The sequence below is a fragment of the Aythya marila genome, assembly GCF_965140915.1.
Source record: "Aythya marila genome assembly, chromosome: 2".
Classification (NCBI taxonomy): Eukaryota; Metazoa; Chordata; class Aves; order Anseriformes; family Anatidae; genus Aythya; species Aythya marila.
Window position 1 is genome coordinate 61,620,815 of NC_139043.1, and position 17,683 is coordinate 61,638,497.

At 37.3% G+C, this 17,683-nt stretch overlaps 1 protein-coding gene across 6 annotated transcripts in view; it reads right to left on the reverse strand.

Moving 5' to 3' along the window:
- Positions 1-5,823: 5,823 nt before the first annotated feature.
- The window catches only part of NT5C3A (5'-nucleotidase, cytosolic IIIA), a 28,852-nt gene continuing 16,992 nt past the window's right edge, over positions 5,824-17,683 (reverse strand). For 5 of the 6 annotated variants that reach the window (XM_082752579.1, XM_082752581.1, XM_082752577.1 and 2 more), the window contains 8 exons: positions 11,239-11,337; positions 10,731-10,800; positions 9,975-10,021; positions 9,480-9,565; positions 9,113-9,202; positions 7,750-7,912; positions 7,106-7,306; positions 5,824-6,480 (listed from right to left, as the gene is read on the reverse strand). In XM_082752579.1, the coding sequence (XP_082608705.1) occupies positions 6,379-6,480; positions 7,106-7,306; positions 7,750-7,912; positions 9,113-9,202; positions 9,480-9,565; positions 9,975-10,021; positions 10,731-10,800; positions 11,239-11,337 (858 nt within the window). In that variant the 3' untranslated portion in view covers positions 5,824-6,378. Of the gene's footprint in view, positions 6,481-7,105; positions 7,307-7,749; positions 7,913-9,112; positions 9,203-9,479; positions 9,566-9,974; positions 10,022-10,730; positions 10,801-11,238; positions 11,338-15,625; positions 15,677-17,683 lie in introns of all 6 variants that reach the window. The other variant, XM_082752580.1, reaches the window with a different exon arrangement.

The window sequence follows — 17,683 nt, forward strand, 5'->3', positions numbered from 1 at the left end:
AAAAATTGTTTTACTGCAGAAAATCTTAGTGACTGGGTCTTTCTGCATTAGAGGATCATTGCAGATGCTTCCTTGGAGGTGATCTGAAGTGTTCCTAATGAACCAGGACAGCAGATCCGTCCTGCAGGGCAGACAGAGTACAAAGAGCAGCACTACACAGAAGTAGTCAGCTGGTAATCCCTAAAGTTGCTGCACTGGTTTTCTTCAGAAACACTCAGCAGTGATGGTGTAACAGGTCTGACTTCACTGCCTCTGGGTAGGGCAAATCTGAGGAGAGAAATTCTCATTCCATTGTTTCTTAGGCTTTCATAAACATGGTTTGTGATCTGCCTCAATAATGTTTTTTTTGTCAAGAGGAGTTTTTTTTGTTAACATCCCTCTCCACACAACAATCCCACCAAGGCTGGAGGCTGCCATTTCAGAAATTAGAATACAGCTTTGGGGAGAAATGAGGATAAATGGACAAACTTACTGCAAAATAATTATACCACATATTTACTTGCCTAAATAAAGCCAACATAAGGTAGGACCACCTGGTTGCATTAGGCTAAACTGCATAAAATCCAGAAATTATGATTATTTCCATAAACCCTCTGAAGCCTTTCTGTTAGCAGCTGTTGGCGCCCACCTTAAGGGCAAGCTTAGAACCATTTTCCTTGTCAGGAAATAGTTTTACTTAAGCTAAATGCCTCTACCCCTGGCTCTCAGTGTGTGGTGGCCCTTCAAAAGCACAGGTACATCAGCATGGACCTTTCCTGGTCCCTCGCCCTGCAGCACTGGCCTTTGGGTTTTGTTGCCTCCTGCCCTTGATGTGCTGCAGCTTGGGCTGGAGTCCCAAATGGGAGTCCTATTCTTTTCTGCAGAGAAAAAAAAACATTTTCAGATCTTGAGAGACCCGTGGGAACTTGAAGATACCAAGAGAGGGATAGAAGCACTCATCATGCAGCTGGTGGAGTACAACCAGCAAGTTGCCACCAACAGATCCTGGAAGTAAGGAGGGCTGGCTGGGAAGTTAAATTGTGCTGGTGTTGACTTGGAGAATTTAAAACAGCCCCTAGCTCCATCAATAAATAAATCCCTCTACATTACCATCTTGGTAGAGGGGGTGACCTGTGGTAGATAAAGAAAAACTAAGAAAGGAAATATTTTCTACCTCAAAAATATATAATTATTTTTAAATGGTAAGTAACTAGATACTTCATAATGTACCTAACAAAGATAACTGATCTTGGAAAAATAGATAACGCTTTAAACATCATTAGTAACTGGATGAAAATGGTCTTGTTTAGCTAAAGTGAGACTCTCCAGAAGATAGGCTGCTGCTGTTCCCCTCTTAGAACAGCCAGGTGCTATTCTCAGAGCCTGGCAGCTGGCTCCTATTAGGCAGCTTGTGGATGAGAAGAAGCTGTCTGCAATCAAGGCTGATAATTATCTACTGGATTGTAGCAGGAAGAGGAAAGAAATACAAGTGTGTACCCAGAAAAATCTAGGTTTTCATAAATATTTTTTTCCTGCTGTCATTTGACAGAGATATTTTCTGCATTATAACTACATGTTTTAAGTATATTCACAAATTAAATCAGAATTTTGCATTTATTGAACTCAAATGTTGTACTTTTCTGTGTGAATAAGCATTCAGTTTTTCTTTAAGTTGAAAAAATGCATCTTTAGTTGTAAGGTCATCATTGTTACATAAGTTAGTGTAAGGTTTTTGGCTCAGTTCAGGACTATTAGTGTGTGTTTGACAGTAAGAGGACATTTGAGCTGGCTGCAACACCACTGAGAAACGTTTTTAGCTAGGTAAAGATCCCAGACACTTGACCTTGGACATCTGCTACAGACAGAACAGATATTGAGGTATGGAAGGAAAAATTAAGTTGTAAATTCCCTCAACACTGTTGGTGGTTCTTGCTTTAAGCTTTAGAAATGTGCTTTTGGTTATGGGAAAATGGTTTTGGAAATGCATGATACCTTCCTTTACAAATTGAATCATAAATGAAGTGTATGATTAGGGCTGTAAAACATCTTTGGTTAGAAAATTGATTTAGAAAGACATGCTGTGAACAGTAGGCCTGCTGGAGAAGGATTGTTTAACTTGTAGGTGCTGTGTTAATTTTATTTGCAGTAAATGCAATGCGCTGTTTGCTCATGTTTTTGGAGAGGTGGCTGATAGTATCAATTCTTGCTTTTTGCCAACATACCAGGGACAAAAAGTTGGGATTTTGAAAATGTGAAGGGTGTACCTAAAAATGCATCTTATGCTTTCTCTTAATTACCATGTAGCTAGCAGCAGAACATAAGATGAAGAAAGGATATTGGTAGTCTGTCCAGCAGTATGTAGGTTCTTAAAATGAGACCTCCTGGTTCAGGATGTGAATGTAACAACTTTTTTTTTTTTTCTTCCCTCCCCTAGAAAGCTGTACACGTGGCATTTCAAGTAGATTATTTGGCTTGCAAACACCCTTTCCCTGGGAGATGGGCTCTGCCAGAGAGCTCTGTTGCATCAACAAGCCTCAGATGCTCTTACGTCCCAGCAAGAAGCTGGGCAGGCTCAGTGCTCCTCTGGCAGACCCTTAACACAGAATCAGAGACTGGTATCACCTTGTGATAGGAAAAGAAAGTGTGCTGAAAATACTAACTTACCTGCCTACTTACGGAAGGGTGGTGAAAATCCTTTTCTCTTAAGTGACTGTCATTGTGGACTGAGTGCTTGGTGAATGACAGACAGCTCATTGTCCGTCTGCTTGGAGGTGAGAGTGGTGAGTCTTGCTTGACGTCATGCTTGAGAGATGGTTGCCGGATCCAAAATCCTTTCCTGAGGCAGAGCTTTCAGTTACCTGCATGGATACTGAAAACAATCAAGTGCTTTGCCAAAACCATCTGGTGCTTCTAATACTGCCTAGGCTCTAGCAGGCTTATACTAATGTGAGTAACTTGAACTAAGATGTAGTTGGAGATCCGCTGTGGTAATTGGTTTTAAAGCCTAATGCTCTTATTTTTATTGTGGCTGGATTGGATGACAGGATTCTCATCAGGCTGAAGGAGTGATGGTTTGCTTCCCCTGTTGTTGGGTGAGGTTGAGGTGAGGGATGAATGAGTTCATATGAAATCTTGAGACAAGTTGGACATGAATGTAGGACAGTCCTGCCTCTCAGAAACATGACACAAAGAAACTTCACTGATAGCTGGATTACCAGAGTGATCCTGTGCCAGTGCGTGTTGCTGACTCATCTAATGCCGTGGAGCTGTGGCTATCTATCGGCTCCTTTTACATACTCCACATTTTTAACTGTTATCTGTGTTCCAAAGGTAACTTGCCTGTAAATGGAAAAACTTGTCCCAGTGTAAACTATTGGAGTAATGCCTGGTAATTAGCCCCTTGCACCTGGAGACTGGTTGAGTAAGCAGTGCATCCAAACACCTCGGCGTTTTTCAGGAGGCCTTTGCCTTTTGGACTTCTACTTGGCAGCTATGACAAAAAACCCATCCAGCATGATAACTTGTTTTTAAAAACAACACCCAAACAGAGAAATACCAAAAACCTGCCCCCCCCTCTGATGTTAGCTCAGCTAATATATAAATCAAGTGCCTAAATAATATAAATATGGGTGCCTAAACCCGAACCCAATACATGGACCGTTGCAGAAATTGTCTGCTGACCTTTCCTGTAGATGCTGTGGCATTCCCTAAAAGTCCGGCGATGCCCAGGGTACTGCAGATAGCACTGCTGAGCAGGCACCTCAGGCTGAGGTCCTGGGGGATTCATACATAGCATCACCCTGCTCTTCTTGCCTGGAGTGCTGAAGTTGTAGCGCTGGCAGAAGATGACAGCACAGAAGGATGCTTTCTTCCTTCAAGTTTGGCATGAGACCATCCTGCCTTTCTCTCTGGCCTGGGTGAATGGGCTGGGGAGGGAGAGGCCACATGGACTGTGTGTGAAGCTTGGTTTGATGGCACATCCAAGCAGGAGAGGAAAGGGAGAAAATGCAAACCATTGTGCAGTGAGGAATGTCCTTCGATCCCTGCTGTGTGTTAGGGGTGCCTGCAGGCCTGTCCTGTCCCAATATTGTTGATGTCTTACAGTAGACTTCCTCCTGTTCTTCTGTAACTACTTGCACAAAGCTGCTCTGTGCCAGGCTGCTCCAAGGCACTCTGCTACACCCCAAACTGCCGCCCTGGCCTGTGCGTTCCTCCACCCCATGCAGCTGCAGCAGCTCCCCTGCTCAGCCTCACTTCTGCAAGTCATTCTCACCTTCAGCTCTCCCTGCACTGTATCTCCCACCTGGGCAGTCTTTGCTCCTGTCAGTACCATCAGCTGCAGCACCTGTTGCTGCTGGGCTCTCGGCCTTGTGTGTATGGGAGAGAGCAGTGGCTCTGCTGATGCTGCAGCTGTTGCTGCTGCTTTCAAGCCCTCCCTGTTGCCTGGCTCTGGCTGATGGGCTCCTGGCAGGCCAAGGCTGAGGCAGCTGCTCCTGTCTCCTGGTGTCACTGGCACCGCCAGGGCGCTTTCAGCTCTCCCAGTCTGCTGCTGCCTTAGTTGTGACTCAAGTGGAAGGCAGCCAAGACCCTATCCTCTCTTCAGGCATCTTCTGGTTTAAATGTTTTTCTGCCCAAATAGATGGCTTCTAAGGCTCCTGCTTTTGGGGATGCAGCTGCCCCTAGCGTCAGGAGGAGGGAACAACATGACTGTAGATTGTATACAAGGAGTCCTGTGTAATTGAGGACATCATGTGAGATGTGATTATGAAAGAACGCTCACGCTACTTTGGATTGTGTATCAAGACTCTGCCATCCATTCAAAATGTGTGGATGATTTAATTTCAATTACTGCAGTGGATGCAGAGTTGGGGTAAGCAAACAACACTATCTAGCCTTCTTGGAAAAGTTCTAGCAGGTGTACTGACAGAAATTTTCTGGCTTTGGGGAAAAGAAAAACCAACACAAACAACTGGTGCTACTTAGCACTTAGGCTGAACAGGAATGAGTACATTTTTTGAGATGTGTATGACTTGCTAGTGGGAGAGAAAGCAGATCTAGGCTCTCCTGTGTTTTCACTTCAATTCCTCAGGGAATGGAAGGTGGCACCATTCCTGCTGGGTGTAGAAGAAAGCAAAGGGGGAAGAATCCCTATACTGCATGTTAGGGAAAGTTGTCTGATTGCCACTGTTTTACTAAAGAGTAGAGCTAATACAGCTGAGACCCCTTAGGACCAAGGTCTCAACGCCATCCTTACCTTCTCCGCAATGTATCTACCAGAGTAAGCTTTACAAGCTGTGGTTACATCAAGCTGCATCATTCTGTAGATGATGCTGAGAGGTACTGTAACATGTTCAATACCAAGGAAGTACTTTCTGAAGATTCAGTAGATGTTTAAAAAGAGGATTTGGATAATAAAGCTAGAGCAGCTAGATGCCGTACTGATGCCCCTGCTTACAGTTTGTGAAGAGTGGAACTGTAACTTAAAGCCAGCCTAAGGTTTGGAAAGGTGGTCCTTAACTGCTCCTGAGGCATAGAGCTGGTCGTAAGAAAACCTGATTTTTTAAGACGGCTAAATCAGCTTTTAAAATCCAAGATTAAGATCTAGCTTTGCCTTGATTTTCTGTTTGGAGCAGCTCACTGAGAACTGCAAGAGAGATTACTTTAGACAAGTCATGCTAGCTTTGACGTGAAACAGCAGGCTGGAATTGGAGCAGTAGAGAGAATAAGATCTGAAAAGATGTAAGAGCTGGTATGTAAAAGCTACCTACAAGGATGAGAAACTTTCAGGTATACTGACTTATAACAGTATTATTCTCCCATTCCACAGAGATTAAAGAAACAGTAAGGATACAAAATATTTTGTAATGATACACAAATCTGTTAATAGGGAACACTTTGTCTGAACTGGGTGAATGAAGCATTTGTACTGAAGAAAACATGTATGAAAAAATTCTGTGACAGTCTGTAGCATATGAGTATAGCTGATACCAAGATATTTTCTTTGAAAGAAGAAAAGGCAAAACAAACCTGTGTACACTGCTTATTCACAGAATGTTTACATCTTCAGTTTTACAAAATAGTCACATTTGCTAAAATGCTCTTCTGAAATGCCTGATTAAAAAGACAGTGAGCCACAGTATCCCATCAGGAGCAGTTTATCACATCTATAAATCCAATTTAAATCAGTCGTAACAGGAGTGTGAGACAAAGAACAGCATAACAGCAGTAAAAGGAGCTTCTAGTTGACAATGGGCACCATATATACGTCAAAATACCAAAATGAAGATAAAAGTTTTAAATTAAACAGTTCTGTCAATGAGTAATAGACACTTAAGATAGCATGTGTGCTCTTCTGTCCAGTTGCCTTCTGGAAGGAATGGAGTGTCCTGAGACTGCAATTTACAGGATTTTCTGTAGGATAGAGTTGGCAACTTCCAGGGATTCATCTTTCACCAAGACAATATCATAAGAATCCATATATTTTTCCAAAAGTTCATCTACCTAATGGCAGAAGGGATAAAGAGAAAGATGCACTTAGTTGTAGAATATTAAAAGATATTTTTGTCTTAAAATACTGCCAATCTTTCCACCAAGTTCAGGAAATGAGCCATGTAAATAGGTATCATTCATATAAGGATGACAGAGAGTAGGAGTAATGTGACATTAACTGTGTTCACGTTTCAGGATTAACCTCACATTTATTCTAGGTTCTCACATGTACAGATACCAGGAAAAACAAACAAACTAACAACCCACCCCTCTGCCCAGTGCTTTCTCATTTTCCCAAAAGGCAGAGAAGAAAAAGAAAACGAGTTTTCTCTCCTGAATGCGAATGTATGTGCATTATCACTTGCCAAACACCCATTTCTCTGTCTCCAAAGAAAATAAAATAAATGTCATGGACTGAATTTGTTATTTGGAAGACTACAGTTTTGCTCAATTATCAATCCGGTATTGAAAGGCAGGAGTGGCGGGGAACCATAAATATGAAATCCACGAAAAACGTTGAGATTCCAAAACAAGTATGGGTCAAACACTTGTTTTGATATTTGATGCTTATTACAATGAACCTGTTGCTAGTTCACAATATTTCACTCAAAGCTTACAAGTATGTCAGGTTACTTACTTTATCATTGAGATATCCGATTTTAAGAATGTGCTCAACATTTGCTACTCCATCTGCCATGCTCAAGTCTCCTTGGGAATCACCCAGCAGTATTATATTACTGTTGTCTTTTAGCTGTTTGAAATACTCTGTATTCTTCAAGGCACCATCATGCTTGTTGTAAACATGAATCAATTCTCCTTTAAATCCTCTTAATATTCCCTATAAAACAAATAAACAAACACTGAAGTTATTTCTAGTATTATGCAGACAAAATAGCATCTAGAATTAAATAGGTATTACTTTTGAAATATGTTTAATCTTTAATTATGAAAAAGATAAATTACTGTTAAACAATGGAATGACTGTAATAGCACTTTTAAGACTAAAAAGTCAGTGATCCTCCCTGCTTGGAGGAGCAGTAAAGGTGTACTGGGCTGAGTGTGAGGCTATCATTAAAGGCAATGAATGTTATCTGAGTCACACCACGCTAACAGTGTTTGAACTATTATCCTCTGTTTGACTGTTCACTTGGGAGTGTGCTGAGTAAGCAATTCTCATTTCATATAAAGCAGGGCAGATGGCTACAACTGTTGTATTAAAATGTTCATCTTGTAGTATATAAAAATAGCCCTTAAATCCTGCAGATAGTCATGCATACATACATTTTCATCAAAATCCATAAAATTGGAAACCACTTTGACATTAGAATGGTAGACTCCAGCCTGGTGGATAACTTCCTCAAGAATGTCCCCAATCCCGGCAGAAAATATGAACACGGGGATATTATGTTCACTGAGTTTATCAAAGAAGTTCTCATATCCTTCTCTGCAAAAAAGGATGTAAATATAAGTCAAATCTCCAAGAAAAAAAAAAACAAGAAAGGTCCCAGTTTGCAGAAAACATTACATCATATTTAGAAAACAGTATAGTTTTCACGGAGAATTTGTCTTCGTTTCCTTTGCCTCACCTCTTTAGGTTAGCAAGAACCATCAACCTAACACAAAGCATGTAGTTTTAGGAAAAAATTGCTGTTTCAAAATGTTTGGTTTTGGTCAGCATAATCTGCCCCCTCACACCCTCAACCATCTTAATCAAGCCTGTAGTGGAACTCTTTCTAGCTATCATCAGGCTGCACATCTCCTTTTCATCTTTACTGCTTAAATGTTTGACTTGCTAGCGGAGTCATTAACAAAAAAAAATAAATAATAATAAATATAAAGCTAGGATTTTGGAGTTTGTTGGTTTAAAATCCTGAAAACATTCTTGTCAACTCTTTCCTGAAAACTTTTTAGTTTTCATTACCCAAATCAAAACTATGTACAGTATTCCAAGAATAAGATAGTATCTCTGTACACTTCTCTGCAGACACTGAATGGTAGAATTTTTTTATTATTATTATGAAGGTTCTTGAGGAAATTTTAGCTTGTGAATGAAGATTCAATCCACATGGACTTAGACTTTCACGTAGCTGCAGACTGTGTGCTTGCTTACTAGTTTTGCAAAGGAGAAAAATTCAGTCAGCATGGTGAACAATTTCACAAGCTAAGTTTTAACATCCCATTCCACTATTCAAAAATTCACAGATTAGAGAACTTTAAAAGAGATAGAAGCCACAGCACAGAGCACGTTTCAAGCAAGTATTTTGCTGGCATTTAAAATTGCCTTTAACCATTGAGGAAGTACATTATTTAATAACATCAAGAAAAATGTTCCTCAAGTCCCTGCATTTTTATCTCATATAAAATTACTACAGGTAATATTTTTTTTTTAAAGCAATAAAGTTGAATTCTACATTCCCCTTTAAGAAAAAAATAAAAAGACACCAGTGCAATTTCAAGAGGATGAAATATATGCTGTCATCATCACAGGCATTTATCTACAAAATATAAATAAGGGGGAGCATGAAGCACTCACTATGTCCAAGAATAATGTATTGCATTCTCATTTTTTTCACTGTCCAAACACACAGTAAAAATCTACGTAAAATGTTTCTAAACAGTATTGTTCAAATCAATAGGAACTTACTTCAGCATAACATCAGATTCCCTCACAATTTCTGCAAACTTATCCTTTTCTAAGCCTTGTTCAATGAGTAATGCATGAGATTTATTGTACCTAGAACATAAACAAAAAATATGTTGGACAACTTATGAAAATTCACCGGTCATTAAATCTTGTGATTAAAAAGCATCCTGTGTTTAATTCTTGCTCATTCAAGTTAACAGCAAAAAAAAACAAAACAACAACAACAAAAAAACAACAGCTATTGTGTAACACTCAGAGATTAATTCAGTTAATGCATTAGCTAAAGCTACATACTGCCATTAATCTGTTTTTAAAAAGGTATTAAATATAATTTTAGTACAACTTGAAGATGGGAAATGTCTCTTACCATTCTACCATATATGGGTATTTTTCTTCAATAGTGAGGGCTGGGTCAATTTCAATAGCATAATATGTTTCTTTCAGCTGCAGTAACTGAAGAGAAAAAAACCAACACAGATGTTTAATGTATCTTTATAACATAACACTTCATATTTGGTCTAACCAATCAAAATAACTTAATTTTATTCCAGTTACATTATTTAGATAAAATGAAATCTGAAATACTCTTTGTACAGACAAAAGGTTAAATTGTTAATATATGTAAGGAGAAAAAACTGATTCTGTTAAACTAAACTATATGCTACTATCAAGAACAGAAGTATTTCTGTTCACTTCTGTTAGTGATTGGATACCTTACAGTCAGCAAGAAAGCTCTCAGAGCTTCAAGGATTTGAAAGGATGACTCGTCCTGTAGTACTGTGTAAATCAACATGCGGTACAGCCAGGGAATAAAACCAGTTCTCTGTACAACAAACAAGCAGCTTGTATGTTTTCTATTTACCTTTTTCCGACATTCCTCTGTGATGAGTTTAGAGTTATCAATGATGTCTGGAGGGGTGGAAAAAAAAGTGGTAAACAAAACATTGTATTTCTTTTCCTTTAGTACTGCAATACACTGTAAATGACTGCAATAATACATAGAATATGGTGTTTGACAGCATACTACTGTTTCCTCAGAACTTTTCTTACCAATAACCAGTAAAAGGAACATTTTTCTTCACAAGCATGATGATATCACAATCCTTCCCTCATATTAGAAAGTAAATTACAAGCCTATTATTTATTGAGAAGTAATTGTTACTGAAATCATTATCAGACATCCTATATATTTTAGGATCCCCTATTTATTAGTAAATATATAATTTACAAGTATTCTAAAAGGGTACAGGATAAAAACATCAAGCATTCCAAGTAGTCTACTAACTGATTCTCAGAGGTGTTGGGGCTGTTACTGGCTCTTGAACAATATAAGTCAACCCTACCATATCTAGCCATTAATAACTCATAGTTTAGAACTTAGTTTATAATTGTGAATGACAGCTTATCTGATTTTAGTTCACACTGACTGTGATTAAAATATATATATATGCATAAAGCCACACAGGCACTGTAATACTTTATTAGGATGTACAGCCTTTGTAACAGGTCAATATAAGATCTCATATATTAGGGAATAAGTTGTATAGAAAATTAAATTCTAGGGAAAACTGAAAGGAGTAACAACCAATCCATATTAAAAAAAAAAAAAAGTACTCACTATGACAAGTTGGACATCTTTTTCCATTGTAGGAAAATCTACTTAAAGTCATATCAAAATCTGTAATAATCTATTTAAGGAAAGAAAAAGCAAAACTGTCTTACAACACGGAGGGACAAAATAAAGAATGGATAGAAATTCTGAATGATCAACAACAGATGCAGCTGAGTAGCATATCTGTCACAGAAATCTCTGTTTTACTGTAAGGTAAGCTAGAATATCCCATAATTTTTTCCAAGAAAGTTGTTTTTCTAATTTCTTTGGTCAGAGTATTTCCTGAAATTACTAATCTTATATGTTTATACCATTTACTTAACTATCATCTGGATGAATTACAGTTGAATCAGCAAGGTCTATTAACAGAGTTAACAGATGTCTAAGTTTTGAAGATAACTTGAAAGATTACTTGTTTTATATGCAAATATATATATATTAGAATTTTTGGTGCACAGCAAAAGTCATATGATTACTTTCATTCTGAACACATTACAGCTCTTATTATTTTTACCTGAAGTTTTGCAGCTCCACCTTTGATGAGGCCACAGATAATCTCTTCTACTCTCCCTGGGTCCTTAATGTGGACAGTCTTCTTCTGAAATTCTGGCATCTGTGAAGAGTAAGAACAAAGACAGAAATATACCTACAGAAGAAAACTTAATAGGCAATACCTGCTAGCCATCAGACTGGAAGATCTGCATTTATAAACCGTTTCATGTGACACTATGACATACTCAGGATAGGAAGGCAAGTTAGAATGAGAAGAAATAGAAAATTCTCTGGAATTGATTACTGCATATAGTTTTTGTTTGTTTTCAACATGTGTTTTTGTTCCTTTTCCTAATATCAGATTACGCAATAAACTGACACTCACGGAACAGATGATTGTATTTGTAGGATGTAACAGACATGGATAGAAATGGGATGCATGGAGTCAACTTGTGGTTGAATTAGATCACTGAGAGATGGCACATATTAAAACTACCTCTTTGTGCGATTAATATACCCTTAAGCTTCCAATACAGAAAAGGAGACAGGCTGATTTTAGAGACTCATTCTATTGTTAAGAATGCTGCGTAAGGTTTCAACCATGTACTCCAGTGCAACAAGGTCACATAGTAATTCTTGGTCACTAGCCAGTCTATCAACTGTTTTCCGTTACCTATTTTAATGCATAGTTCTGAACATAGTATCACACTACATATGCCTTTTGAACTTTGCCTGAATACTCTAATAAATGGTAAATTTGGCTTAAACAAACAAACAAACAAACAACCCTCCTCCCCCAAAACAAAACCTGCTTTTTGCTTTAGAAGTTTGTCTTCAACCTTGCAGAAATGGTAATAGACAACTTACTAACAGAAATTTCCAAATTTAGTATGTATTTCCTTCCTTTATAATCTTATGGACTGTTTCTACAGCAAAGGCTTCAGACACTTGCAAGCTCTGTATGCAGGCATTTATGAGTAGTAAATTTTATTTTCTGTCTGTAGAACTTCAGAGATAATGACATAGATGAATTACATTTTTCACGTTCTGGTCATTCGAATTTTCTTTTTCTTTCTTCCTCCTTTTTTTTTTTTTTTTTTAAAATAAAAGTATGTAGTCTTTCTTAAGCTATAATCTCCTGACATATTTCTGGAACTACCAGAGTTCATATGAGAATATAACCAATTATTTTTACGTCACACAACACTATTTCTTCCTGCTCTTGATGCTACTAAGCCTATTGTTCACAAGTAACCAACTCACATTCAAACTGCAGTTAGGTTGTCCTCTAGGAAAAAGATGACATTTTAGTCTCTTAAAAGTCTTGTAAACACATGCCTTTGTAATGGCAAACATCCTTATGTGTCGGGAAAAGGAGCTGGTGGTATTGTTAAATATTGTCTCACTCCGCTCTGCCCTCAGTGAGGAGCAAACTATTCCAGCCATATCATTCTCAGCAGATATTTTTCTAATGCATTTCTCAAAACCTCCGCTCACATATTTCTTATTTCCCCCAACAACATATTTTTGTGCTCAACTATCTTTACATTCAGTAAAGTTTGCTTAATCTATGTCTAACCATTCTTCCTGTAATTTTAGCTCATTCAACTTGGAGAAAAGTACTCTTTTTCACAGGCTCTCACTTGGATATTTTTCTCTCCTTCCTGACCTAAAGAACCTCAGTTGCTTCAGTCTTCTTTTACAGAGCACATTTTTCCACAACTCAGGCAATTCTTGACGTTGTCCTGGCCCATCCATTTGAACCATACTGTTCTTGAATAGCATCCCTAACTGGTACCATTCTGCTCTGAAATGGCCTCAGCTGAAGGGCTACATTGGCCTGTGTCTTTCAGATAATTCCTTTGCCAGACATAGCATGGTAATCACCAACTGAATTTGAATCACTATCACCAAATATCCTTCTCAAAATTACACCGAGGTAGAAACAGATAGTTGCACAAAGTGTTGAATTTTACATTTAATTTTGCTGAATTGTACATTTTCTTCCACATCAATGCTCCTATTTGTAAAATATAACAAATATTTCTAATTCCTTGTATGCTTATGGTCACTTTCTGTCTGATAACCACAGAGACATTAACGAAAACAGAGATCCTTCTAAAATCCTAATAATGAGTCTCTGATAATTTTTCAAGGTTTTCTACTACCCATCCAAGAAGTTTTCCTCATACCAGAGTACTTGACAAAAATTCTACACTCATGGCAGGGTATTTACTACCTCTTCTGTCTTATAAGCCTCATAAAGAAAGAAACCACATTTCTTTTATTTAGTTTGGAAGATTTAAGTTTGTCCTTGTTTTCCATAGATGTGAGAAATATCCTAAGGCAAAGACCCTTTCTGTAGTAGTGGTGCCTTCTAATCCAAGATAATTGTTTTCTTCTGTGTGTCTGCCGTGCCTTGTTACTTTCATTATTGGCACAGCAAATTCAAAAAAGGTACACCTTGGTTAGCCTCCAGCTGTCAGCTACATCCCAGATTGGGAATCACTGAGAAAGCTAATAACCATAAAATATCTTCCTGATAGACACCTATTAAAGAATGCCCTCATCCGTTAAGATACATGTCTGCAAAGCATTTATAGATGTTAACTCACAGTTATCAGCAGAAGTATGTCAATGGATCTAGTCACATTAGAGAAAGCATTAACAACCTGCAACTCTTTAAAGGTATGTTACAGTATTGCTTTTGTATTTTGTATAGTGCTGGTAAACAAAACAAACCATGCTAGTTATTTGGTGGGTATACAGTGCTTGTTTTCTGTAATGAAAGATAAAGTAATTTGACTGTTTTGTAATCCTTGACTAATGTGAATTGACTAATCTAATTCCTTTGACTTTTGGGAGGCAAATTGTATATATGTTTTTAGACTTGGAATGCAAAAATCAAACAAAGTGAAATCTAAATGTGTCCTTTTGTAAGAAGTAGTTCAAACATTACTTGTTTTACTTAGAAACTAAGCAACAGACTTCATAATGTAACTGATTTAAACTGAACAGATGTTGGTGGTGATGAAGAGATCAGAGGGAGAGCCTGTATGAGGAAAGCTGGATTGCTTGCTAGTGTTTTGCTTCAGACTGAGACCTTTTGTAAGTTTTTGTAGTAACGTTACAAAAACCACCCTTCGTAAAGAATTCAGTAGATGATGTTCAACAAGATATTGCTTAAGATTTTGAATATTAAGAAAGTTTCCTGCTTTGATGTTGTAAACCGATAATCCTACTCAAAATCAGTTTTTGTAGTGTATTTATTTGCTAACACTTTTTTTTCATTTCTACACAAGAACTTAAGTCAGTTGGAGAGCACGTTATTTTAACTTGCTCTCCAAAAAAAAAAAAGTCTTCTGCAATGAGTATAACCCATGAAATGTCAGTTCCAGAGGCACTTTCACAAGTTTTCACTATGGATATGGCATCTGATAAACACCCAGACAAATATAGTTAGATGAAACAGCTGCTGTCCTGGTCCCTACTTGCTTGTATTCACATCTGCAACAAAACATTAGGAGCAATTATTTTACTTGGGCTTTATCATATTAAAAATAAATGAAACTACCTAATAAGCAATCACCAATTTTCTAACAAACTGTCTTATCCAATGTCTTATACTTCTGCCCAATCTAGCTGTTGTTTTTTGTTCCATATTTGCCATTCTTCAAAGTTGAAATAGACAAGCAGATTCATATTGGAAAGAACTGATAAAACAGATAAAAGAACAATGAGTGAAATAAAGCTAATAAGAGATCTACAGGTAATGTAATCAAATTTGTGTTTCTATTAGTTGCTCAATAAAGCTCTAGGAGTCAACTCAATATATACAGAATGCCAACAGTTCTGATGAATCAGTTGACTGTGAAGAACATATATGGAGAACAACCAAATGAAGAAATTCCACATCACTTAGCAAAGGCAAGAAAGCTTTTAGGAAGAAAGAGCTTCTACATACAGGACTAAAACTATATAAGCACAGGAAAAGGAATTCATACTTCACTGTGACACCTGAAAGTATACCACATGGAAGCACTTAAAGTGACCCTATTTATAAAGGTGCGAGAAGAGTTTTGATTTCATAGTAAGGACATCTATATATTACTGAAATAGCTCACAGAGACAGGTATCTTTCTGAAATGCACGTTAGAAGATGACAAATCCCAAAGATAATTTGTGGCTGGTATAACAATGGCTACAAAAACATTTAAGTTTCTAGTCTCTGAGGTTTTTAAGGAGTTTTCAAAGAGAAGCAAGGAAGATAAAACTGAAGATTATTTTAAAGGTTGAGCTTAGTTTGATTTATGAAAAGGATAAAAAAAGATGGGACTGTTTGTGACAGCAGGTAACTGCACTAAGGACGTAGGAAATTCTTTTTGTAGTTAACAATGTTATAGTCATACCTTGACGAATGAACAGTAATGGATTCACGCTGGTGTGGAAATCCCCCAGTCCTATAAACCACAGAATGGTCATTTACAACAATGCCAGTTATGAGTATAACATTTAGTACATGAAACATAAACCTATGTAGCTGGGTTAAATAAAGAGGAAAGGTATTTACTGTAAGACCATTTTTAATTTTTGTTTTGGAAACAAGTTTCTTATATACAATTGGGTAGCAAGCCTGTTAACAGAGCTGCTTTTATGTTGTATTTGGGTGCTGCTTATATACATAATTTTATTAGTATTTGAGACAGTGAAATGTATACAACATCAGTCAGACTGCTAAACAAGAGTTGTTGATCATCCCTAAAATGAAATCCAGCTATCTCAATGAATTCAGAGTTTACAGCTGCCCTAGTAGGTGTTTCTGTTTAAGTATCTTAGGTAATTACTAACTCATTCTGTGCATAAGGTATAACTTCATATTCTGTGAGTTGAGACTGTGTTGCATTTTTGAACCTACTGAGCACTGAAGGTAGGAGTTACTTCCCTCCCTCTACCCAGTAAGAACAAAAATAAGTCCCTGTGATTAAAAGAAATTAAAGAAATAACAGTCTTTAAAACAGTAACTGATAAAAAGAAACTTCATATGAAGGACAACTGTGGGACCTTGTGTAGTTTGTACTACCTGTAATTTTAAGTAGGGAAGGACAAGATGATGAATGACTTGCTAGCTTAACCACACGGAGATATGGCCTATTTCACAACAAAATCTAGATACACAGCCTGAAATATTACTTGTAATAACTACAAATACAAAAAAGTCTTCTAAGTAATGCTTTGAACAAGGACATATAAAAGGGGGCAAAGTATTTTTATACTGATATCCCTGTATCCTATGCCTATGATACTTGGCATATACAAAGTTTTTTCTTACTTTACAAAGAATAATCTAGTATAGATGCCTCCCAAAAAGCACTGCTACGAAAACACCCTGGATCACAACTGGATAAAAAATTAAGGGAGCTTCTCTACAAATCTCAATGATTAATAGAGGACTTTGCTAGTTTTCAGTACCATGTCTAGATTCTTAATCATAATAAAAAGGAATGTTCTCACATTCAAAAATGTATTAAAAATATCCTATTTAAGATATTAAAAATAAAATTTTCAATTATTACACAATTTGTTTTTAAACTTTGTTGGTAAACCTGCCTCAGACTAGACTTAGACAGTATGTTCCAAATCTATTCACTTATGATACAGAGGACACATAAGGGTGAGCTGGCAAGGAGGGGGAACTATTAATGTTATTTCTGAACAAGAAAAATACTAATCAAAGTGATAAAATGATAGGACTCAATTATTTTTTAATTTTAATTCTAGCCTATGGTGACAACTTCGCTGTAAAATACTATAAACCAAGAATAAATTATGTTTATTTTGGGAACCCAAATGCCCAATTCCAAGGTCTGAGACTAGCTATCATATATACTTACTTATGGACATGTACCAAAAAAAGGCAGGGTATGGCAGCAGTGATAGCTGTGAAATTTGATACTGTGGCAAGGTGCAGAAAATTGGATCTCTGTTCTTTGTGACAGCAAGAGTTTGGTGAAATTATTAGGAAAAAGGGAACGTTCCTTAATTTACATATATGACTTATTTTCCAATCCCCTTTTCCCTTTGACATTATTACTGAAGATTCTTTTCATTTGCTTACTCTAAAAAACAAAGTTTATTAAAAACCTTTGAAATGGCACAAGCTACCAAAACGTAACTTCTGCTGTTTGCAAGATATGAAATGCAAGAAGCCAGGCTGGGACCGTAGCAAAAGCCACAGTAAAGGAGTGTGTATGTATCTTTTCTTCCATCTGTATGTGTTCAAATAGAGCTTCATGTGCTCATATATGCATCAATCAATGTCTTTATTCAGACAACTTGAATTTTGATCCTTGAGTGCAAGTTTTCTCTCAGCAACCCCACCTATCGTTTAGGCAGATACATTAAAAGCTACTGCAAGAGAGCACAGTCACATCCATCACTCCATTACGCACAGCTAGTCACAACTGCAC